The sequence below is a fragment of the Ambystoma mexicanum genome, chromosome 11 (assembly GCF_040938575.1).
Source record: "Ambystoma mexicanum isolate Mex_15411 chromosome 11, UKY_AmexF1_1, whole genome shotgun sequence".
NCBI lineage: Eukaryota > Metazoa > Chordata > Amphibia > Caudata > Ambystomatidae > Ambystoma > Ambystoma mexicanum.
Genome location: NC_090934.1, coordinates 217,389,015 through 217,415,166, shown reverse-complemented (window position 1 = coordinate 217,415,166; position 26,152 = coordinate 217,389,015). Strand labels below are relative to the sequence as shown.

The 26,152-nt window shown below is 49.5% G+C and overlaps 1 protein-coding gene across 1 annotated transcript in view; it reads left to right on the top strand.

The window, feature by feature from the left end:
* SLC9A1 (solute carrier family 9 member A1) overlaps nucleotides 1-26,152 on the top strand; it is a 490,915-nt gene that overhangs the window by 427,164 nt on the left and 37,599 nt on the right. The window contains exon 8 of the mRNA XM_069622885.1: nucleotides 11,297-11,470. Coding sequence (XP_069478986.1) covers nucleotides 11,297-11,470 — 174 coding nt within the window. The remainder of the gene's footprint in view (nucleotides 1-11,296; nucleotides 11,471-26,152) is intronic.

Here is a 26,152-nt window from a genome sequence, read left to right as displayed (position 1 = left end):
TCTTTGTGGAGGTTGTAGAGCCAGGTTTGCCACGTCCTGGGCCTCCATTACCACTTTGGCGAAACCGGACTTGTGACTCGTTGCTTCACTACTAATTGGAGTGTGAACCTTTGATGCGGCCATGCAACAGTCGTTATAATCATCCAAACTGGCAGTAGAATGTTCCTCGAGCACGTGCGCCTTAGCATGCGTCTGTTGGACGGAGGCAGTTGCTGTTGATATCTGTACATCATTTGCAGATTTTTGCGTTTGGCACTTTAGACAAAGAGGATCACTTGTTTGCACATCGCATCTTTTATTTGTATGGAATATTTTCAAGGCTTCCTTAGCAACCTCTGCCAGTAGTTTTTTGTCAATATTTGCATTTGTAATTTGATTTAGAAGTGCGGCCTCTGTTATATCTGACTTCCAAATCAACTCTTCAACCATATTCTTAGATTCCGACATTTCCTTTCCGAGATTTGCTGAGTTATTGGACAATCTGCAGACCCCTGCAGATAGGTCTATGATCGTATCATTTAGACTTTCATATAGTTTAAGAAAGGGAGCAATCGATAAGTTTAGAGAAGACATTATCAAGGCCTGTAGATCTTGCATTGTTGGCATGTTCCTTGCAGCTTCAGGCATGGAAACTTTGCTAGGCACACCTTTATTTTTGTAAGCAGGCCGTCTAATCTTGGGATATGGCCGCTCCATCAGCGAAGAATCGGAAGACACTTGTCCAGCGAGGACGTCATTAGGTGCTTCGTCCGAGTTACAAGAGTCATGTTCTATTTCTGGGGGCAGAGTGCATTGAGGTGAAATATTGTACGCAATCCTTTTAGCCTTTTTATTTTGAGAGCATCTCAAACTGGGTGAAAGGCTTTCATCACATCTCGTGCGCTTCGTCAGGTAACCAGTTCCATTCTTCTGACGCTTCTCAAGTAGAGGGCGTATCTCACTGTCCACTTGGCAGTCTTCGCTTTCCATGTCAGCCGTTTTAGAAACATCGATGTTTTTGTCGATTTTGACCTTAGATGTTCTTTGTTGATTTATGCGAGTGAGATCAGCCAGCAATTTGTTAACCACTTCCAGTTTCTTCGTTCTCTAACATATACTATGTCGGTGTCAATGATGGGTTGAGTATTCGGTGAAGCTTTATGTTGGAGGTCTAACGCGGGACTCAACCGCCTTTATTTCACAACTTTCTAAAGATCCACTAAACACAACATCGTCGTCAGCACTACCTATGGAGTGCCGTGGGACATCAGCTGTAAGCCCGGTAGTGGATCGTGCAGATTCTAGAGTCGCCAGGTCACACACTGCGTCGACTTTTTGGGAGGCTCTGTTTCACAAAAAACGCTCTCGGTGTTACTATTCGGGGAGTCATCATTAGGCGACCGTCGGCGAGACTCGCTTAGATTCGGGCTAACCGGCTCTGCTGTTAAATTGGGGATCATGCCCAACTCTTGAGGGGCAGTAAGTGAAGAATTAGAGGAACAGAGACTTTCTGGCACTGGCACGGACAAATGGCCAGTCGCTAGCTTCTTGCCTTTGCAGTTTTTATGAATTGCATCACACGTATCAGACCCATCCAGCACACAGGCAGGCCTCGCTCCAACCACAAGTTCGGCCGCTCGCATTGAGGGCACATCGTTCGAGTCAGTCACCGCAGACTGCAAGCCACAGGGCTTTTCCGACAAACCATGCAGCGGGCTTATCAAGGGGCTTAACAATATTCGCTGTGTAAGTTGCTCGGCAGTTGCATGATTTGCCACTTTAGGTGTGACTAAGAGTTCAGGCATGTTAAATTGAGCACAGGCATTCGTGTTGGCACTTACTTGTTGAGAGGCAGCAAGAGAATTCCGTGGAGGCGTTAGTTACGTTGGAGGCCAATTCAGCCGTCTCCTCTAATGCACTGCACACCGTTTCAGCCCAGGCCGCCATGTCAGCCCTGCCTCGTTTTCTCGAGGCCGTTATTTCCATTGTGGCAGCTTCGAACCTCCGCTGCGCCCGCGTTTTGGGCGAGAGGTCCACCTTCATCTTCTCGAGGGAATGCACGGGACCTCGCACCTCAGACTCCTAAGACTCCCAAGACTCGGTGCCGCTCCGCAGGAGAATCGGGTCTTTCAGCACGCTCGACACGCCCACGGCAGAGTCAGGACTCAGGCCGCAGTGAAGGCACACTGCGAAATCAAGGCGATCACGGAGACACTCCGTCAACTCCCAAGACTCGGCGCAGACTCCGCATACTGTCTCTGAGCAATCACACCCGCTGCTGACAACGTCTGCCGTTACATGCTGTGGGACTAGAGTAGACTGACAATCACCTTAGTACTCTGCGGTATATGTTGTACGCACAATGATATTACTGGTGTAGCTGCTCCGCTAAGAAAATTGATACGATGGGAATATGGCTGAAGCCACCATCCGCCAAACAGCCGCACAACAGCCGTTGGCCTTTACGCCTGTCGGGCTTAACGCCGCAAGGGTGTGCTGAGCTCTCTTTATTGTGCCTGGATAGGTCAGGTGATCAGTCACGTGACGGCACAACGCGCCGCCTCCTCCTGGAGGCGAGCGAGCAGGCGAGCTAGAAATGCGAAATGCGCGAGTTCTTAGAACTCCCAGCGCACGTTGACAGAGTACAGCAGCAGCAGCAGCAAGAAAGTGTTCTCTCCTCACGGGAATGTCAAACCTTTAGCATGCGGTATAGGAAGGCAATGAAAGGTGTGGCACAGAAAGGACCCCAATTTCATCCTTCTATTACTGCTTTACTAATCTAGAGGGGCCAACCGGCCATATAGAAATGAGACACTAAGCCGTTGCTTGAAGCTATGTTCAAGGCCCAGTATTTCTGGTTGGCTGACGGCCCCAATGTGAGCTGCGGCAAGTGGGGAGTTTCAATAGAGTAGGGTGACTGCAGCATTTTGCCAAGGTCTTGATGATGCTAGGGAGAGTCAGGTGGACTTTACACTAGGACGGCCTGACTTGATTGTGGGCCCGAGAATGATGTCCTTGACCTGTGGAGCCGCCAGATCCATACCCTTCCAGGACTCCTTAGCAACGATGGAGGCAGGGTCAGTGGTGCACTACTCATCCCTGACTGAGGAACCATTCATAGGTGAGCCCAATTCTACGCACTTTATGCACGCCTGGAACTAATGGGAGGTGTGAACAGATTGAGTGAAAGAAAAGTATTGATGGGCTGATAGTGTATAAGTAAAGGGAATCAAAGGAGTCAAAGAAGAGCGGGGGAAAACAGCTGAGGTGGAGGAGACGATAGATGGAGAGGGGTAAAAGGGCAACGAGAGTTGAACAGGATTGCAGAAAGAAGGTAAAGGAAGGGTACAGTGGACATGCAGTAGAGCAAGGGTGGCGAAAAGGAGGGACAGGAGAGAGGTGGAGAGAAGGGAGTGGAGGAGGGCATGACAAAAAACAGGTAGAAATTGAACAGGAGGTGTACATGGAGAAAAGGAATGGTGGACTGGATAAAAACTGAGATGGAAGCGATTTAGTGAGAAAATGAGAGGGGGAATAAGAAAAGGTGGAGGGAATTCGAGAATGCATTGCAAAATGCTAGAGGTAGAGTTTGGAGTATTGAGAGATAGTCGGGGGGGATTGCAGGCAGCGCTGTGCCCACAAAGCTAAGGGGTGAAAGTGCTCAAGAGACCTGAGTGGTAGGAGTCTGCAGACAAATGATGGGTAATAACTACAGACGGGCAACATAGGCAGTGAACAGAAAGGGAGAGGGAGTACAAGTAAGACAAACATGTTAGATTCCCACTTGGGGTGTATGCAGAATGGGGGGGGAAGAGTTTCCCCACAGGGTCAGGGGGAACTAGCCTTCTCAGCTGGTTACTATTACAGCGCCCCACTCTGAATGCTCATGGAAAAGAGCAGCAGGAGTGGGTGTCTGTGTCTGCACCCTAAGGCACAAACAAGGAAAAGATACTTGCAAGACTGAAGCCTGTACCGGACCAGCAGGAACTGAACAGTGACTGCCTCCTAAAACAATAACCAGCACACTGTTAACAATATGTCACAATGTACAATGCTGAAACACGACAAAGGAAAGGGTCAGAGATTGCCTGCTTGGAAACCCAGCAGACAAACTCTGAAGAAAGGAATTACAAAAGCACAAGTGAGGTCAAGAACGGTAACAGAAATATCCAGGGAAAGAATAGGAAGTCAAAGTGAGCAAGGTTCAGGACAGAACAGGAAGAAAGTGGAAAGGCAAGAAAACAAGAGTGCAAGGGTAAAGCTGACTGGAACTACAGACTATAAACCAAGGACTGGAATGGAGGACCAGCGGAGTGAAATATAGACCAGGAACAAGAACAGGACTGTAGACCGATAACCAGGAAACTCAGTACTGGAATCTAGAAAGCTAAAGCTGGGTAACAGACTATGGGCACAGAACAAACAACTGCAGGCAGCAAGCAATATAATTGTTGGTAGAGAGCAAGGAGCTGCAGACAGGGAACAGAGGACTGCAGGCAGGGGAGCAGAGCTGTAGTACAGGAAGCAGATGTGCAGGGCAGAAGGCAGGGGAGTGCAGGCAGAGTACAGGGGCTGCAAGGCAGAACGCAGAGGGGACAGGAGCAGGTTCTAGAAGCAACGGGACACAGCAGAAATCAAAATATCGAAGCACAAGGCGCTGTGAGTGAACTCATTGGAAGAGCTCTGGCCTCTTGTGGGCAGCTGTTTAAATATTGACCAGTCCTGTGCTGAAGCAGGCTCATTAGCAAAACCCTGAAGCAGCACACCTGAAGGTAATGTACCTCCTCCCTCTCTGCTCCTGGGAAAGTTAAAGCAGAACTGATCTCTAAGGCTTATGGGGATTGTAGTTCTAAGACTGCTGCATAGGAATAACCAGGGAATGAGCTCTGCCACGGGTTCATTATGGGATATGTAGTTTATGAAATTAAATAAGGAAGTTCCAAAGTTTTGCAAACGGAAATAAAATATAAATACTTATTGTCTGGGGAGGATTATGGTAATGAATAAGTCCCACATAGTCCAAAATGGGTGCCAATTGGTGCTCCAGTGGCACAATCGTGACAGTGAGTGGAAATAAAAGACCAGAAGAGTAGAAGAAAACGATGAGGAAGCGGAGAGAACATTCAGAGGGAGAGTACGTGAATTGGAGGGAGAGATGGTGGCATGGGAGAAAGGCAGGAGATGGAACTGAGAAGATGGGAGAGTAGACCCAGAGAGAAAGAAAATGGCCCGTAAAGAGAAGGAGACACAGTGGAATGCCACCAGAAAATGACCTTCCTGCATGGAGAGGAGGGTGAAGAAACACACCCAGCCTCTCCTGACTTTGCCACTTGGTGTTACTACCGCCACAATTTCCAACTGATAGTACCACTTCCACCTCCTCTGTACCACTGTCCCATATAAAAAGGTGAAAATGCCAGATGGCATCACCTTTTTCTTCACCAGATTTTTACACTTCTTGTCCTTACCATCATTCCCTTTTGCTGTTGCCACTTTTTCCGGTACCTCTAGTATCTCCTCCTTCAATCTCTTAGCTCTGTCTCCTTCTACTCTTTACTGATGCCACCACTCCATCAACCTTCGTCTTTCAACCACCTACTCTGCAAGCTCTAAATATCCAGCCACTGACAAAACCGAGCATCCTGCTCCTCCAATCCAAACTGGTTGTCTGGGCTCCCTGGGTTTTATAGTGTTCTCTTTGGGCTGGGCTCTTAGTGAGTGGCTGCACCTGTGCTTGGTAATTGGTGCAGGGTAGAAATTGGCTACTGCTGTCAGGTGCGCCTGGCAACCTTTGGGCTTATGGGGCCGGACCAAGCATTCATCTGTGCTCTCTGCAGTCTGGGATTTTATTTTGCCTTCCCAGCCCTTCTTTGGTGTTCTCTGTGCATGACTCTGCCCTTTTATTCCATTCAAGTGTTGGAGACACTCGTGGTACGCTTTCCAGTGTGGTGCTGGAAATGCATTGGAGGGTCAGGGCATCCATGTCCTTGTCCTGTTCTCACTTTATCATGTGCGTTCTGTGTTTTCTGCACAGGGTTCCATGTGGGACTACTGGCATTGCAGCTCTTTCTCTTTTTGGTCGTGGTGAACAGACCCTTGGGATGCCCTTATTGCACCCATGGGTGGTATGTTTTTGGGCACCCGTGTGTGGCCCACAGAGCAGGGTATGGGCTGGTGGAAGCTCCCATGCTGAATCTGACAGGTGCTCTGAGTATCTTCTTTGGGATACCCAGGCCCTGCCTTAGGAATCATTGGTTTCCTATAGAAATCAAGAGGCCACTGTGACCTCTTGGTTTGTATTACCTGTTACCTTGTTTTCCCAAAGCCCTGGGAAGCCCTGACTGTCATTTCCCCTGACTGGCTGTTGGGTGGAAGAACCATATATGGTATTTTGGGGGAAGTCCAGGCCAGACTGGCTGGAGCCTTACCAGTGACTGTATGTTGTGGGTACACCCTTAGGTTGGGACCTGGGTGAATGGAGTGTGTGACCAATATGCACTTCATGTTATGGGTGTCTGGTATCTGTGTGTGTGACACAAAGAATGAGACAGCCCTTCCCGAAACTGACATGAAGGCAGTGTGGTGTCCTGAAATGCTGGGTGCTTGCCCCAATCCACATTCCTTTTTTATGGGTGTCTGCATAGAAGAGAATGGCCTGAATGCACTGTGAGCCTGATTGCCTGCCTGCATGAAATACCTTCTGAATGATTGGCTGCCTGAGCTTGGCTCAGCTGTGTGAATGAGACTAAACTGTATATCTGGGGACTTCTCACTTACCAGAATTGTTCAGAAGTTGAAGTCGAAACTTGATGCTTAACCTTGAAGCCCAGCTGGAAGGTTTTGCTGCTTGCCGTCATCGAAATCTGAAAGCTTTTGTGTATCAAGGACTGATCCAAGAGTGGACCTGGCTAGGAGACCTCTTCCTGAAGTACGAGGGAACATCGTGCTGAAAGCTAATCTTCGCCGAGGCACCCTGGAAGCCAGTCCCCGAAAGACTGTCGACCGGGGACAGGGACTTCAGAGGAATCTGAAGTGCAGCACCCGGACATCGAAGTCATCGTCGTCAACCAGGGTTGGGAGTAACCGCTGGAAGCCAGTCGAGTTGCGTTGCCCAGAAGCGGGGACAGTTTGACACTGTGCTGCTCGATGACCGTAGCCTCGCTGCTCCACCTTTGCCTAAGACATTTGAAACAAAGGACTCCCTTGCCATCACCGTCAATGGCTTTGTCCCGACGGACAAAGTAGAGGTCATCGGCAAACCGTGGAGAATCCGCCTGTGGGTTTCCCACCACACACAGTCCACAAAGACCAACGAAGATCTGAAAGCCAGACATGGTCGAGTCCCGATTGTTGACGCCAACGCCGACACCCGGCGCCTGCTGCCGGGCCTACATTCTTCAAGTTATTGCGGCAACAAACTCTTGTCAACGAGGTGCCCCGCACTCCTCACCTTCACAGGATGTCCACGACCGATCGTCGTTGAGCACCGCGAGGTTCGAAGCTGCTATCTCGACATTGTTCACATTTCTTCGAGTCATCTCGATAGCCTGTGGCTCCTGCTTTAAAGGGAGCTCACCCACGAGGGATCCGTCGACAAACCGTTGAAGCTCTGCTAAACCAGGTACATTGAGGTAGTAGAACATTTTAGCAGGAAACAAGACTATTTTAAATATTAATGGACTGGGCTTGTTAATGCACTTTATTCACAGGTTGCCCACATGGGGGATCCTCACACAAAACTGTCTTGGGTAGGGATAAAGTTTTCTGCCATTGTTTAACCTAACTTGTCTTACTTCCTCTGTCTGATGTTGATTCACATTGCTATTTGACTTGGATGCCATTGAAATTGTCAGTCGTTGGTGCATTTTAAACGAGTGCAGAGTTATCACGTAACAGTGTGTGGACATTCATGTGTAGGGGTTTGGGAACTACACTGTAGTTTAGAACCAGCATGCATCACCTCCTGAGAGCTTAAGCCTTGGTTGTTCGTCCATTGATACCACATAGACAACCTTGGCTGGGCTGCTCTGTGCTTCTACTCTGCCATATAGAGGGCAGGAGTGCAGATGCCCACCCCCTCCTCCCTGTCTTTACAGCCAGTCTACATGAATGTACAGAAGGTGGAAACATTGTGGGACATTGCAACATTTTATCACCTGGAAGAGGGTCACTCTGTTGGGAGAAACTGTCCCAGTTACTTTGTATGACCTGCCAGCCACATAAATTCAGAGCGTCTGTGCATGGCTTTGAATTTGCTCCTCTGATGCTGGTGGAATAATAACATCAGGACAAAGCTTAGTAATGTCTCATGACTGAAATTAAAGGGATGGTCTAGTAAAAATTTTTATTTAAAAAATAGATAGGCAACATAAAAAAAAATACTAGCATTCTCCGTTTTAAAACTTCCATTGTAAAATTTTGAGCTATTCAAGCTCAAAATTCGCAAAAGCAAGCACATGGGCACATCCATTTTGTGAAATGGAGGCCCTCCTGTGCTGGCTTTTGCTTTTGCGGCACTAATGAAGGAAAAGCCAGCCAGCTGTAGTAAACAAAGGCTACCGCTGGGTGGCTTTCCCTTCATCAGTGCTGTAGGCAGAGGACGGGGACCGGAGACCAGAGCAGGAAAGCTGCAGCTGAATCTCGGTAAGTGCTATTTATTTTATTTTTTTAAAAATAAGCACTAGCTGTGTTTTTTTTTCCAAGTTTTCCGGGCTGGAGAAGCCCGGAAAACTTAGAAATAAAACTGCAGCTTTAAAAACGTTGTATTTATGTTTGCGGTCGCTTTTGAAGCGACTGCAAACATAAATACAACGTTATTGTGTTGGAAAACGCTGCGGTTTTTCTTTAAAGGTTTCTCAGGCTCCTCCGGCTCGGAGGAGCCTGAGAAACTTGGAAAGAAAAACTGCAGCGTTTTTCAACACAACCGCGTGTGTTTCTGCCTGCTGTGGCTATCACTTTGGGTCTCCGGTGCTCCCAGGGGAGCACCGGAGACCCAAAGTGAAAGCCACAGCAGGCAGAAACACACGCGGTTATGTTTACATGCCACGTAGTGTTTCTACCTGCAGCTGATTTCCCATTTGGGGCTCTCGGGCTCCCCGTGGGGAGCCCGAGAGCCCCAAATGGTAAAGCAGATTCAGGCAGAAACAACGCGGTTGTGTTGGAAAACGCTGCGGTTTTTCTTTCTGAGTTTCTCAGGCTCCTCCGAGCCGGAGGAGCCTGAGAAACCTTGAAAGAAAAACCGCAGCGTTTTCCAACACAATAACGTTGTATTTGTTTGCGGTCGCTTCAAAAGTGACCGCAAACATAAATACGTTTTTAAAGCTGCGGTTTTATTTCTAAGTTTTCCGGGCTCCTCCAGCCCGGAAAACGTAGAAAAAAAAACACAGCTAGTGCTTATTTTTTTTAAAAAAATAAATAGCACTTACCGAGATTCAGCTGCAGCTTTCCTGCTCTGGTCTCCGGTCCCCGTCCTCCGCCTACAGCACTAATGAAGGGAAAGCCACCCAGCGGTAGCCTTTGTTTACTACAGCTGGCTGGCTTTTCCTTCATTAGTGCCACAAAAGCAAAAGCCAGCACAGGAGGGCCTCCATTTCACAAAATGGATGCGCCCATGTGCTTGCTTTTGCGAATTTTGAGCTTGAATAGCTCAAAATTTTACATAGGAAGTTTTAAAATGGAGAATGCTAGTATTTTTTTTTTTTATGTTGCCCATCTATTTTTTTTAAATAAAAATGTTTACTAGACCATCCCTTTAACTAGTACTAAAACTAAGTGTTTGTTTTCCATCACTGCAACGTTGGGCCTGCCTAGAGAGCTGCAGACTCTCAGTTGGGAAGGGAGCTCACTACCGCTGCCCCGCACGGTCTTTCTAGGCTCCTTTTGGAAGGTCAAAGGTATGAGGACTGGCCTGTTTTAACTGGCTGGTGGACTGGGAAAAGGTTGATAGCCCCGAGTACTGGCCTGCAGTGGAACACTGTGATTATAACCTGTGGCAGGGACCAATGGAGGGTGACCAGGGGATCCTCCCCATATTGTCTTTGGGCCCAACAGCCACTGGCTCAGAGTGGCACTCTGCCCCTTGTCACTCCATTGGCAGACCAGAGAACCAAGCAGGGTAGTTTGACATTCCCTATAGGGCCATGTACATATGAATTACATCCCAAGCGATATCTGGATGGAACTTGCGGCGGAAAAATAGGGTATTGCCAAAAATAAGCAAAATGTGCAGAGGAATTGGGTAGAAAATCCCTTTTTTCCTATGTGTATTACTACCTTACACTCGGTGAACAAAATACCACAAAGCCTTAGAATGGTGCGAAGTTGAGACCATTTTTCTGAACCTTAGCGGAGTTCAGATCCACCATTGGAAGATCTTTCACATTATGGGAGTGTTGCACATGGATCTCTATATTCAAAGTCGTTAGAAAGGTGTGCACCCATGCATTGAGTTGCTGCCCATAGTGAAATAGAGGGGGCGTTGCTCTTAGCAATGACTGGCCATCATAGAATAGTACTCAGATTATTAACAAGCTTTGGATATGGCCTGCTGCGTTGGGAGGATTCAGATCTTGTGCATTGGGGGAAGGATGCCATGTTGGGCATTAAGTGGCTCTCATGTACAGGGTATTGTCGGTCTGACTGCACACCGTGACGATGCGAGATCTTGGCACACTTTGGGGCCAACCACCTCCCCCCATTGCAAGAACTCTAATGCTCCAACACACAACCGACACCTTTGTTAACACAGAGAACCTAAGGGGAGTGTTCAGTAACTGCTAAATGCGTGTATTGGGAAACGTTCTGTCGCCTTCTGTTAAACTCCTTCAAATAATTATAACCAAGAGACAGGCTAGTTGCAGCGTTGACAAGCGTACGAGGGCTGGGCAATGGTCTGTCACATTTAGTGCTCTCTGTTGTCAACATGACTGCCACAGCTCGAGCCGCATATTGGAGAAGCATTGCCTTTTAAGAAGGATCTTGATTGGGTGGATGTATGTGTATTGCTTAAAAAAACTGCTTGAATGTTTGTCGTGGTTTTTTTTATATTTTTGCTCTAAAATTGTATTACCGAACGTAGGGGAGACCCCCGCTGCAGCCACCCCTGGTACCACCCTCGCTCGTATTTCCTGACTCCTCCACCCCGCCCCCACCCACCATCTCCATTCTGGAGGTACATTTTGAGCCAGAAAGCGCGCTCGTTTTAAGCAGTTTTTGTTTGCACAATAGACCCAGTGCCCATGTGTAGTTGTATAGGGGGCTTTTCTTCCCCAGACTTTAAGGTGCCCTTCATGTCCTCTCTCTCTCTATTCCCACGCAGGCTGAACCGCTTCAATAAGAAATATGTGAAGAAGTGCCTGATCGCCGGGGAGCGATCCACCGAGCCCCAGCTCATTGCCTTCTACCACAAGATGGAGCTGAAGCAGGCCATCGAGCTGGTGGAGAGCGGGGGCATGGGCCGCATCCCCTCGGCCGTCTCCACCGTCTCCATGCAGTGAGTAGCACGCCTTGGCGCCGAGAGCTGGGGGTGGGGGGATTCTTCCCAAGGCTTCTGTTTTGGATGTATTCTTTGGAAAGGGAATGGCATGCTTTCTGAGGGAGTGATTGTGGAAGCAGCTACTGGCCACATTGCAATGTTTTGGAATGTGATCATTGTGCATACGCATGTGGGTGAAGTTACGGACTACTGTGGTACTTTTCTGGATATCGAAGGATGGATTTAAGGCTATGTGAGGATGAGTGGTCAAGGTTGTCAAAAATATTTACCTCTAATCTGTCCCACATCTTGGTTATTCTAATTGCTGTAGTCTTTAAATTAGTCCCCAGCAGTTAAATGTCTGCAATTGTTGAGAATTTGAGAAGGCCAGTGTTAAGGTACACACCCTGTCCAAATGGAGTTTTTACTACTTTTATTCAAACTACAACACTACTTCACGGTATAATAAATATTAATGTGGATTTAAGCTGCCTAATGTTTAAAGTGTGTGTTGTGCAGTAGTGTGTAGACGTCACCTTGCTATATTTCAGGGATCTGCAATCTGCTACTTTCCAGCTGTTTTGGAGTACTACTCACATGATCCCCTACCATTGACTGTGCTGTCTAGGGCTGGTGGGAATTGTAGACCAAATCACCTGGAGAACCAAAGGTTGCAGTCCCCTGTTATAGTAAGTAATAGTAATTGTTTGCAAAAACCTTTTTTTCCAATGATTTCTTATTTTTTGTGTCTGGCAGATGTGCTGAATTGCATTATTCACTTGGAATAATCCAAAATAGCAAGTGAATCAGGGTTAGAGTTAGGGTGCAAAGAGAGAATAGGACCGGGGGGTGGAGGGATAGGTGCGCCTGGAGAAGTATGGTTGAGTGCCGGTTTAACCTCATCATAACAAGAGGTCTTCCACTCTCTAGTTAATGTTGAGGTTTGTCTTTATGATATGGTATTTGTAACGCACTTGAACACGCACTCACTTGAACACGGATACCACGTATCCTCCACTTTTCTTTGGATTGCTTGAGAAATCCAAAGAGGTTTGATGCCATGGTGCCCGAAAGGTGCTTTACTCTTCACAGTTGGGCGTGGGAGTCAATGCCTCGGTGAACGAACATCTCCCTAAATTTGAATCTTTAAAAACCCAACATTCCCGTTATTTGTTTTTCCTTCTTTGTTCAGTAATGCACGGTTGGAATAAGTTGCGACAGTTGAGTATCTTTTCACAGGTAGAATGAAACTGAATAGACTGTTGCTGGTACTTTCTGGAAAGGAGTGTCCTCTACTGGGCCTTCTTTCTTCCGATGTCTGAAAGGACCATGTCCAGTTCTAGCTAGAGTGTGCCGATGTAGCTTTGGTGTTTCCTGGCACCAGGGGACCATGCATTCTCGCTGCCATGGGGAAATTCTACAGTTTAAGCAGGAGTGGTCTGAGCTAGAGTGACCAGGACCTGACTGTCAAGGTGCCTATTGGCTCTCATGCAGGGCATCTCCAAATGCTCAGCAGCCGATTGCCAAGCAGACCTCCGTCTGCCTCTGCCAGTGCTAGTAGAGTCCATAGCCTCCAGGTCCAGTGATGCGTCTGTTGAGCAGACCGGTTCAAGGGGTCACGTTTAAAGCCGCGCTCAGCTCCTAGATGCAAGTGGATATGAGGGAGCAGCTGAGGCATAAGGAGTTGAGGAATGTGTGTGTGAGGCCTCCCCTAGCCCCCATGCGAAAGTCTCAATGTGACGCGGAGATGTATCTGCGACATTGTAAGCCACACCTGTGTTTAGGAGCCTCTGAGGCTCAAGCAGGAGACTATGCCGTTTGCAAGGAAGGCTACGCCCTGTCATTGAACCCCCACCTCCTCCCTGCAAGGAGCGCCTCGAAATGAAGCATCTTGATGGAGTTCCTCAAGGCTGTTTCCTTCACGGGTGAGCAAACGCTGCCTCATCGCTCCAGGGAGGGTGACTAGAACTTTTCCTGTGAGGACACCTCAAGGGTGTCCAGTATGTAGCTCAAGCTGACAATGAGAGCAGGGCATTGCTCCCTCAAGGCCCGATGCTTTTCTGTTGGAACACAGTCACCCGATAATCGTTGAGGAAACGTCTTCAAACCATGACTGAAAATTCCCAGCCCACCACATTTTAATTGGATCTAATTAGCCTTCCCTTCCCTCTGCTATCCGTCTGGCCCATCGCATCGATGTGGGCCCTTGTCCATCCAGTGGTTTCTGCGTGAAAGCTGTTGTGAATGCCTAGACTTCGCTTCCATGTTTCCACCAAATTAAGAACATGTTTTGGCTCACCGATGTGGTGCGTTACTGCACCCAATATGTGAGGGAAATTGAGTGCTATAGATGTTTAGAGATGAGGGCTGGAATCGAACAGGGGTCTTCCGCCTTTCAGACTAAAATTCCCATGAGATATGGCTATTGTCTATGCTGATTAGGGGTGATGGGAGTTGCAGTCCAAATCATCTGGAGAGCCAAAGGTTGCAGACCCCTGGCATAGAGGGTGGCAGCTCGAGATGCTGGCGTCTAGTTTGGCTATGCTCTCTTGTCTTGGCTAGCAGCCATTTTAGGGTCAAGAACTTGCAGGGTGACCAGATTTCCAAAATCAAAAACCAGGAAAAAGCTAGAAGTAGGAGCAAAGTTTACCAGTGATTGTCCACGCAAACCTAGGCCTCTGCTTCAGTGTTGGCCATCCACACACGAAGGAACTCAATAACTGCACCCAGAAACACACAACGTGTCTCATGATTGCAGTGCGTTTGTTACTACCTCCATGTACTATTGAAACTGATCTTGTTCAGAAATAATTCGAGTGGAAATGGAGGACTTGGGACATTCGAAACTAGAAAGGTTTCAACCTATGCAGCAAGTACACACTGGATTTACCAGAGCATATGCCGTTCACTCGCCGCTCCAATTTGTTGCCATTACATTTACAATCCGATTTATATAAAAAAAAATGTAACCCAGAGTTGCTTTGTGCGTGGATATGGCAAATCTGCCACTTGGCCAGAGCTGCTGCTTGCTCCTGAAATATTGAAAGTATCAAGTAACGGCGGTAGAAGAGAAGAGGCCAAGGTAAGTATGAGTGGGCTTTCTGCCAGACAACGCTTTCATTGCTGCATGACTGACTGACCATTTACGATGGCATCAAATAATGAAAAAGCACGCACCTTGGGCTGATTTCATAGAGGCAGGGTTCATATTATTTGAGCAAACCTGCACAGTTCAGGCATTCCTGATTGCTGATACTTTCGAAGGCCACATTAATCCAGTGCGGCGCCCGCCGATAGCAGACGTCCTTTACCCTTCTTTAGGCAAGGAATGGACGCCTTTAACTAATTTATGATTATTCCATAATTGCATAAACTTGAGAAAATGTTTGCCTGCATTTTTCTATTTCATTGGTGTAAAAGTGCTATTGCCAAATGTCACGGTAGATTCCCACCCCCCCACCCCCATCATGATGTAGTTGAGATGTGAGCTGGCTGACCAGCGAGAAATGCCCTTTCTTGTCAAGTCCCTTTCAAAATGCTCGTTTCTTCGTCTAGGAAATCTTAGCTTTGAAGTCAACATTTCACTAACTGCCACATGAGGGCAGTGTTGATCTACGATGCCTCAATAGCAGAGGATGACTTTTTTTCCCCTACCCGAGTTTATGAAGCCGAGATGTTTCCCTGAAATCCAGATAAGCCATTTCTTTTGGGTCCAGACGTCGCTGTTATTTCGTGTGGGAAAGCCCTTCAGAGATGTGAGCATTCACACCATCTTTAATTCTAGTTCACTGGGCCAGGCAGCCGCTTCTCCAAAATGATGGATATCGGTACCACCTAACTTTAAGAAAACGGCTGAAAACCTGGCTATTCAACTCACTCAGACGAGCATACAATCATGCACCCCCCACAAACCGTAATTTGGACCCAACAATAAAACACCCAAACACCCCGAGGCAAACAGAAACCAACTAACCACCCCACTCCTCTTTTCCCTACCCGCATACCTCTCACATGTGACACATGCCCAGAAAGGCCAGCAAAACGACACACCCACTGCTTACCACGCCACAAGACCAAACAGTTGCAACCCAGACACTGGCCGCTACCCTTCTGGACACCACAAGCCCAGTGCATATAACAAAGCACACCCAGAAAGCTGACACACACAGACGCCAGTTTCTCCTGGTCCTGCAAGCATCAAAAGAAGAGCACAGCTTCTATTTTAGCCCTCTTCCGCCACTAACCAACCCACCTACATTTCTTACAGAGCCACATGAGCTGCTTGGAGACCACGGAAATGCAGCGGTGCATGGCACAAATCATCAAAACATAACCTAACCCCAGGTGCTGTTTTATAGCACACAAAAACTGGTTGGATGCACTGCCGTGGGTAGCGCCACCACAATAGTTGGTTATTGTCTTTAGTTTTTTTTGGTATGGTTCCACAGTTGGTATGCACAATGGTTGGCTCCATGGCTTACCATCACCAGGTAGGTACGCAATGCAGTGCCAGCCAAGGCCCACAGTTGTTGTGCAGGCCACCCACTCCCTGCTCGCTTTTCCTGTCTGGGACCTGCGAGGAAGCTGGCACAACAATACTGTTTCCTTTCTTGAAGCCAAAAATGTTGACCTGGCCAATGCTTGTTTAAACTGTGGTGCCACCACCGGTGCAACTGGAAGGGAAAACGGGCAACGCTGCATTTAGAGGGTGAAAGGATCCCCTGCGCTGCCAAAAGAAATCAGCAGATCAAGGCTGCTCAAAACCGGTCCAAACCCTGCTGTTAGAAAGTGAACAAAAGGTCGAAAAACACAAATCGTGGCAAACGCCTTGCATGTAAGGCAAGGTCAAAACGCCCACAACAGTGTTAATCCCCTGTTTGGGCTGGGCTTTTTTTTTTTTTTTTTTTTAAAAACATTTTACTGGCAAAGCAGATATAGTAGGGACAACAGGAACACAATCTTGCATTGTATATATAGTACCGTCAACACAGCGTATTTCAAAGTACATCTCACATGCAGAAGTCAGTGTTGTGCTTGAAGGATATCTTCCTTCTCAGGTCATTGTGATGCGGCCTTGTCACATAGGTAATATCGGAAGGCTACCCAAGCGTCTCAAGGCCTGGAATGAGTGGGAAGGGTGGAAACGTATAGGTCTTCACATTCCTGAAGCAATGTAAACGCTACCAGCCATTCTTTCACACTGGGGGGGAGAGGGGGGGTTGGGCCCTTACACTTTAGTAGGATAGCTCTCTTGGCTACCAAGCATGCTATGTTCACGAATGCCCGGGGACTCTTGCCATGGATAGTCGGCCATATGCTGAATAGTGTTCCCAAGGGGTTCTGTTCCAGGGGGATGTCCAACACTCCCGCCATTATGTCTATGACTTGTAACCCCCCCAACTGTGGGCATTCCCGGAACATGTGTAAGTGGTCAGCCGGGGTGTGTCGGCATCTAGGGCAGGTACGTGACTGTGAGTGGGCCATTTTGGTCAGTCTGGCCAGTGAATATAGAGCCTATTGAGTAGTTTAAATTGGATAAATTTAAATAAAAAATGTATTGAGACTTTCTTGGTGTGTATACACATGCGGGCCCACTGTTCAACCGTAAGCTCCACACCCAGCTCTCGGGACCAACCCTCCTGTGGGCGTGAGGTAAGGGTTGCAGTAGTGTCTAGTAGCATCTTATATACTGCCAATAGTAAATGTCTACAGTCCCCGGAATTCGAGATGTAGGACAAGCATGTAGTCTCTGGGGTTTCGGCCGGATAAGATGGCCATCTAGCGGATATGGCCGCGCTTATCCTGTAATATTGAAGTCAGTCGCCGCCCGTTTTCCTGTGGCCTGATTTACAAGTGTGGGATGTGATAAATTTGCCCTCCGTGAAGATGTCAGCTAAGGCTCTAGAGCCCAGGTTTTCCCACCTCGTCTGGAGCGCCCTGTCCCATGTTGGTTTAATCTTGGGGGAATTTCCACAGGGGAAGCCACCAGTCCTGACTGTTCCCATGAGGGTGAACATTGTGCGCCATGCAAACAGTGTGGGGGCAACCAGGTCGAATGGGCAGTTATCACTAACGCTGGTCTAGTATTAACTTTTTTAAGTCCAATTCCGCAGCAGCAAGTGTCTCCAGCTTGACATGCAGGGGGTGGCAAGATCATAGGATACCAGAACTTGACAAACTGTGCTTGGGCTGCTGTCCAGTATAGTTCTAGATTTGGAGCGGTGAATCCCCCTTTCTTGTAGGAGTATGTCAGCTCTACCCTTTTTTTACAGACTGCACCGGGATGCCATAGGAACTGCACTAGTTGTCTGTGTGTTTTGGCAAAGTAAGGCTTCCCCGGCCATACTGGGACATTAGAAAATGTGTACAGCATTTTGGGGAGGAAGTCATCTTAATTAGTGATAATTTAGCGGCCAGGGACAGTGGGAGAGCTTTCCAATTATTTGTTTTGGCTTCAGCGTATAAAATCAGTGAGGTATAGTTGTCTTGCAGTAAGGATCCCGGGATCTCGACGCCACCACCCCTAAGTATTTAATGCTGTCTGGGGCCTTTCGTAGAGAGGATGCACCCCGGCAGTTCCGAGTGTTGTTAGTAAGGGGGAATATATCTGATTTTTGAGAAGTTAATTGTGAAGCCAATTCGTGTGATGTTTCGGAGGATTGGTGTTAAATTGGTTAAGGGAGTGTCTAACATATAACATGACATCATCAGTGTATAGAGATATGATCTTGGGGGGAGGGGGGGCGGTTAGCCAAATTCTGCAGTGGCTGTTGTTTTTTCTGATAAATTCTGCCATTGACTCTATGGCTAGGGCAAAAAGGACGGGGGAGAAAGGGCATCCCTGGCAGGTTCCCCTTGTTGTGTATGTGCAGGAATTAACAAGGACCCTTGCCAGTGGTTGTGTGCATAGCAGTTTCATGTATCATAGCATGTTGGGTCCAAATCCCATCTTTCCTATGTCTATGGTTACCCTCACCGCCTGTGCCCCCGGGTCCAATCTGGCCATTATATTGAACAACCGCCTGATGTTGAGTGCATTGGACCTCCCAGGGAGGTCCTCCCAGGGATGAATCCGGCCTGATCGGAGTGGACCAGGTGTGGCATCAGCGGGAAGGAGTCTGTTAGCCAGGACATTCGCATATATTTTAGTGTCAGTTAATAAGGGACAGGGGGCTATATGAGCCACATTCATTGCTGGGTTTGTCTGGTTTTAGCAGTACATTAATTATAGCCTCTCGCAGGGATTCTGTTAACATATGGAGACAAAGGGATTCCTCCCACACCTGCATGAGAACTGGGGACAGCACTGCGGCGTACTCCTGGTAGAACTCCGTTGCCAGGCCGTCCGGGGCCTTACTTCTGGTTAAGGTGGAGATGACTGCCACTATTTCCTCTAGGGTGATCGGAAGTTCCAGTTCCTCCCTGGTTTGAGAGCCAAGGCAGGCTAGTGGGATATCCTGGAGTAGTGCATGCCTGGATGGCTGGTTCTCTCTATGATTGTGCTGCTGTATACAGTGTTTGATAAAAGTCCCGGAATACCTCAACCACAACTGTGACGGTCCATCTACTATTCCCCCTGTGCATCTAGAATGCAGTCCACCTGTTCCCCGCCTCGCTCGGCTCAGACCTCTCTTGCCAGTGTCCTCCCGGTTCTGTCCCCCCGCTCCCTCCATACATCCTGATCGCCACCAGGCGATACAAGAATTGGGTTGCTGTCACGACCCTTGCCCAAAACCCCCTCTGGCAAACTCATTGGCCAGGTGGAGTCAGGACTCGGGCCTCTAGAGCCTGGCATCCTCTTCAAAAGCCCTCATGGCGCCAGGCTCATACACCATGAAAACAATGTGCTTGGGAACTACTTCATTGTATTGTCAGCCAACATGGAGGCATCCACATAGCTTGGTTCCTAAGAACCAAGCTATGCGGTGTAGTGTTTTGGGTTGGTAGTCTAGGCACTACTTTTCCTGGACTATTTTATTGGGGCTATTTAAAGCACACCCGAGCAAGACAACACGATTCGCGTTACTTTGCAGCTTGCAACGTGACGCTCACCGTGTCCAGCTATTCCCTCGAACCTCGGAGAAGCAGAACCTGCAAGGAGACAAAAGGAACATCATTAGCAGTAGCATCTCACCTGCAGTCTTCATCTTTAAACACTCACAGCTACTGAGAACAGCTTCCTCGAATCTGCACGCCTCCCGGACAGAACGACCTGAAAGAGGAAGATAGAGGCAACATTAAAGAAAGCAGAGACATTTACAAATTACGAACTGCTCAAAAGGCTTACCTGGCAGGTTGCCTCTCGGCTGGCACCACTCGGACATTCCACTCACGCTGAAGAACACCACGACCTACAAGGAATGAAAACACAGGTTAGCAAAGGCAAGACTTCGCAGCGCTGCGCATAGCGCTCACCGCATCATAGCGCTCTTAATGCGCCAACATTTACCAGCGGGGCTCAACCAAGCCAGTTCGCCGCGCTGAAGCTCTGCATACCTAAGGGAGAAATAGACATTTTACACAAAGGCATGCAGGATTGCAACAAAACTAAAGCACAGCAATAAGACCTACCTGAACAATATCAAACGGGCCGGCGTCAGCGAACTAACTGGACCGCACTTGCCCATGAAAGACAATGCGCCCCTGCAAAGAAGGCAGGACGGAGAGCACGCCTAATTCTACCACAAGGCAGAACCTTCCCCGCAGACCACATCAGGGCAAAGCTGAGAATCATATCAGCGAGTAACCCAGCTGGGTGGCGTCCCTGTGGATACCAGGTGAGCTTAAGTTTCCCTTGTGGCATGGCCCTCCAAACCTTTCTAGCTCTGAGCGGGTTTGCGCTAGCAGCACGGGGTCAGAGGTTCCTTCCAATGCACTTAAGCACCCCGGCTTCTCTAGATATAGCCATGCACCTGGTGTACACTTTGAATGCCTGCCATCTAACGCCGTGAGACGTAGAGTCCGATGTTTTAGTGGCTAAAAAAGTGTCGATGTTGGCTTTTATGTCTGCTCGGAATACCACATCCCACAGCGCAGCGGACTTGAATCTCCAGCTGCGTCTAGTCAGATTTTCTCTTAATTTCAGGGTTAGTAAAATCGGGGAGTGGTCGCACAGTGTGCGAGTTCTAATTTCTACCTCCATCACTTTCCCCATTAGCGAGCTAGAGATAAGGAAGAGGTCTATCGGGGACACCATGTCGTGTACCGAGAAGTAGGTGTATTCTCTTGATAGAGGGTGTGTGGTCCGCCATGCGTCCCTAAGTTTGAGTGTCTTAATGAGGGACAAAAGTTGGTGGGTGGCCTGATTGTGGGGTCGGGCGCTTTGTTGGTCCCATCAAGTGTGCGATAGAGGATTATGTTCATGTCTCCTCCCCATATTAGGGCAATCCCATAATACCCGGCTAGGGTTTCTTTTAACTGGTCGAAGAAATCTGAGGAGTCGGTATTGGGGCAGTAGGTGTTTGAGTATGGTCTCAAGGTCCTCAAGAATGCAATGCACCACTAAGTACTCCCCCTCCCCCCTCTGGGTCCACATCTGTGTCCGTTTCATTACGAAGTTCATGGATTTGTGGACAATTATAACCGCTCTAGATTGGGTGGAGTATGAAGTGAAATATCTTTATCCCCTCCCCCCAAAAGAGAGGGCTATGTAGCAGCATTTACTTTCTTTATTCCTACAAGAAACCCATGCTAGGGTATTGGCTTTGTGTCTGTGAGGATAGGATATTATTTTGCGAGATTTGGTGAAGTTACCAAGGCCCCGGACGTTCCAACTTACTATCCTCACTTATTGTGCCATTCCCCTTTTATTGATTCATGTCCTACCCTGTATGTAGCTGTACAATTTGTGTCATTGCGGTCTGTGTCCTGTGGACCTCTGCACCAGATTTTTATTAGTGTTCCCCCATCTTACTTTTTGTGTGGCGCACTGGCGCTCTTGTTCCCTTCTGGGGCAATTTTAGACCCGGTATCCCCCTGTCCGCCACCCACCCTCACTGCCTCCCCCAACCCAGCGGTGTATGCTCCCTCCCACAACCATCCCCTTGTGCCAACAGGGCCTTGGGGTCAAACTCAACATGCTTCACACAAGCAACTGCAAATCGGAGCGCTGTTGCCGCATTGCTGTGTCAACAAAGGGGCCTTTCTCATCCCGATCATAGCTAGTGCCAGGTGGTTTAGACTTTCAATGAGTTGCTATCTGCTCCTATCTCAACAAGGGTCATGGGAGGTGGGAGGGGGGTCATATCTTTAGTACAGGCAGATAAGCGAGGTTGGTTGTCTCACTCCACTGGATTTTCCCCAGGGTTGGCCACTGGGATTTGTGCCTATGAACTTTACAGCTTCGCTGGGCACTGTAACAGGGCACCATAACAAAAGTACAACTTGCTACGGAATTGTAGTTTCAGCCGTGCCGGGAATACCATGGCATATTGTATGTTCCTCTCGCGAAGCATCTTTTTTACCCCAATGAATTGGCTGCGTTTGAACTGTACTGAGATTGAAAAGTCTGGGAATATTCAGATGATTTGGGACCCCAGCCTCAGTTCTTTCTTTTCACGGGCCAGCCGGAGGAGTGCATCCTTGTGCCGGTAACTTACAATTGTTGCTATTATAGTCCTAGGTAAGTCTCCTGGTTTCGGTTTGGGTGAGAGTGCTCGGTGTGACCACTCCACAGCAAAGAATGCGGATAGGTTATGTTGATCTAGCAGTTCCCTGAGGAGGTTTTCGACCGCCAATTCCATGTTGCCAGTTAGTCTTCTGGAACACCTACTATCCAGATGTTATTTCTCCAAGATCGCGATTCAACGTCATCACTTGCCTTTGACCCATTTCATGTCTTTGGAGAGGGTGGCTACTGTGTCCTGGAATGTACGGATGCTGTCTTTGATGGTGCCGATTCTTCCTTCCGCTTCGGTTATCCGGGCACCCTCGTGGGCTAGTTGGTACCTTATCGAGGCCATGCTTGCAGTAATGTCATCATTTTTTGTGTACAGCGGCAAATCCATTTGTCATCGCTTCCATCACTCCTGAAAGGTCAGGCATGTGCTGGGGAGCGGGAGTTGAGGAAGGTGGTTCTGCTGGGGGCTGTCGCTGTTGACCTGGGTCGTCCTGCAGGATCGCCTTTGCGAACTTGTCCATTGCGCCTGTTTTTTTTTTTTTACCACCACCAGCTCCGTTGGTCATATTTGGCTGTAGTGAAGTGGGGCAGGAGTACTGCTTAGCCGTGGGCTCGGGTCTGGGTTTCGGCAGCTGGCGGAGTTTGATTTTGGGATCTAGCTGGGAGCGTCATTGGCACCGAAGTGTTGAACGCAGGACTCCACCTCCCCGGGGAGCACAAGCGAGTGCTGGTGTCTGGCTGTGGTGCAGGGGTTCTTCGTGGTACATGGACTGGTTCCTACCCCATTGTCATAGTCTAGAGTTGACTCAGTGTGATGGTGGGCCGTTTATACTCTAGAGAGCTTCCCCTCTCCAGGGGTCACCGGGGATTAAGGTCCACGCTCATCAGTCAGTGGATGTGGCAGGGTAGTAGGCCACCTCGTTCGCCTCCAACGTAGGGAAGGGGCCTATACGTGATCAGGATTGGGAGACGTATTCCCTGTCGCCCTCCACCCCTCCGACAAGAAGTGTCTCTTATTGGCATTTGTGTGTTGAGGTAGACCACAGTGCGCCAGTTATACTAGGTGTTGTGTGTCCTTGCCGGTGCCTTGGTATTAGTCTTCAGTGTTCAGGGGTTTTGCGCCTTTTTGCGGGGTCCACTTCCCCCTGGTAGGTCACTAGAAATGCTGTGTGGTCGTGCAGAGTTAATTGTTCTGTGGTGGCACAGCCAGCGTTGCCCTCCCCTCCACCGGGTCCACTGTGATTTTTCTATGGGGAGACTCCCTCTGCCATGGTCCAGTGGGCATGGGCTGGCCTATATGCTGGAGGAACTGAGTCGCCCATTGTACGGCCAGGAAGGTGAGTTTTGGGGGCCAGCCTGAGCAGACCAGGGACACTGTTCGGGCCGTTGTTTCTGCATCTCACTGAGGTGTGCATGGCTTGGGGAGCACGTTTGAAATATGGAGAGCTTGTGTTGCAAAAAAAAAAAAACGGGGTGGGGGTAAGGGGTTCTCACCTCGTGAGTAGTCTCCTTGTTGGGTGTCCGAGATTGTCCAGGTTCTGGTGGAGGTCCCAGTGTTGCGCAGCCGGGCAGCGGCACCCTCTCGTGGTACACAAGTGAACAGGGCTCCATAGGGAAGCAATCACCAGCACAGCCACCTCCTGGTTAGTATGCAGGCTGTCTCTGTGGCATTTCCGGGTGGCTCAACCCTCGGAGTTTGGGCGTTTTTCTGCAAGACCCCGGTGTGGTATTGTAGTTGTGGGTGACCGCAAGTGTCTGCCCATTAATGAAATCACCCTGGCCCCTCTTCACCATCCGGAGCTGTTTTGGCCCAGGTTATGAATGCAGGGCGCCGGGAGCACGGTCTAACCCTCACGGGCGCTCGGAGCAGGGTTGGTTTCCAAAGGGGGAATGGATTGCCATCAAGCAGTAGGTGAGTGCATGGCCAAACATCAGGGGAAGGGGGTTATTCTCCAGCATGGGGTCTGGCATGGATTCACATGCTCATGAATATTCCCCGTCGTCAGGCTGGGAATCCTCGGTATAGAAAATAATCAGTATCAGTTTCGTTTCTGATCTGCCTTTCTTAGTAGTAACCAATCACTGGTCTCTGGTCATACTGCCCCCAGCCAATGACTGCCCTCTCCCTAAGCCCCGCCTCTGGCAGCCATCCTCAGATTTTTACCGCACGTTCAAGTGTTGGGAGTCCTCGTGCTGTAGCTCTCGAGCTTTTGCTGCGTTTTCGCGCTTTTTCAGGAGATTTTTCTCATTTTTCAGTTAAATAGAGCCTCAAGCTCCACCGTTTCTACATCCGATCAACGGGGATCCGTTTCTGAGTTATCTACGCCCCTTCAGGGTGAAGATTTCGTCGAGTTATGCTTTTGGAGGATTCCGGAAGTTCCGAGGCCTACCCCGGACATGGCTCAGGAGAAAGGAAGCTCGACGCCTGGGTAGCTGTTCAGGACCTGTCCTGGATGCCAGCTTCAGAATGTTTTCAAGGAGGACGAGCATTCGTTATGCCTCTACTGTCTCCATGAGGACAAGACGCACAGGGAGAAGGACTGTGCGTTTTTTGTGGGAACATGTCGGAGTGGACCATGAAGGATCGCCACCTCCGTCTCGCCAACTGGCTGGAAGGGAAGAGCCTGTCAGGCGAGAAGAAGAAAAAGAAGTCAGAGCGGTCTTCTAAGTCCTGTAAGGGCGCCCTGGCGATGGGGGCCCAACAAAAGGCCAAGCACCGCGAGTCCGTGGGCACCTGGAGCGCCGAACGGTCGGGCTCCTTGGCTGCCAGGCAGGGCGCATCCTCTCCGGCGCCATCAACCACGAGCCAACGCTCTGGCTCGGGTAAGAGGAAGTCCGAGAACCCGGCGAAGCTTCTGGAGAGGCCCCGGTCGATCTCGAAGATTCCGGCAGAGGGGGAGCGAGGCTCGGACCCTCCCCCTAAGGAGAAGGCCCTGGGCGTACAGAAGGTGACTATGGCCTTAATTCAGCCTGCTAAGACCTCGATTGAGGATGTCGCAGCGGCCCTGGCTCAGCCTGTGGAGGCTACGCCAATGGAGGCGACCTCAGGACCCAGACTCTCCCTGCCACCGCGGAGGGTGTCGTCTTTCAGGCCCATTGAGAAGACCCCCACGAAGTCCTCGTTGGAAAAGGTGGGGGAGGGGCTGGTGGCCATTGTGGATACGGACACGGCCTCTGAAGAAGAGCTCATCAAAGTTATGGAAGAGGGCCAGCCCATCGGGAGGGATCCCGACGAGGGCGACGACGAGAGCGACAGTGTCGCCGACGAGGTTCCTCAAGAGCCCTCGCGCCCGTCGTTTACGGCGCCGCAGGACACTTCGGCTGCCATTTTGTCAGTGATTCAGTCCTTATGCTCGGAGATAAGGACAAGGTTGCCCCTCCCCCCGACGGTGGTACCTGAGCCAGACCCGACGGGGGAACCGGAGCCAGGACCTTCGGAAAGTCCACCGCATAAGAGGAGGCATCCTACGCCACCTCTCCCACCTACCCACAGGGATGATACAGGCACGGACACGGCTACGACAGGTACAGATGACGACAGAGGCGACGATGGGACGTGTCCCCCGTCGCCCCCTGCTCGGGCGTCCCCGCCCGACAGGATTGGATCCTTTCATGCCATGATTTCCAGGGCTCTTCCAGCTCTGCCCAAAAGAGAAGAAGGAAGGGTCGTCTCGGCGGCAGCAAAGAAGAAAGCTGGGGGGGCATCGGCCTCAACTTCCCCGCCGGACGGCGAGGGCAGGAAGCTGGACATGATGGGACGACGGGTCATCTCATCCGCAGCGAAGACTATCAAGGCGGCCAACGCCCTGGCTATCGTAGCCGCTACGACAGGGAGTTGTAGGTCAAAATTGCCCCTCTGTTGTACTTCCTTTCCGGACGCCAAAAGGGCTGAGGCCCTTGAAATCCTACAGGAAGGTGAGATTGCTTCGGACCACGCCATCACGGTGGCAACGGACATCGCCGACACCGGTTTCCATCAGTTGGGCAACAGCGTTTGCCTGAGACGACGGGGATGGCTCAAGGCGACGGATTTCCGCCAGGACGTACAAACCAAGGTTTTGGACATGCCCTTCGATGGGAAC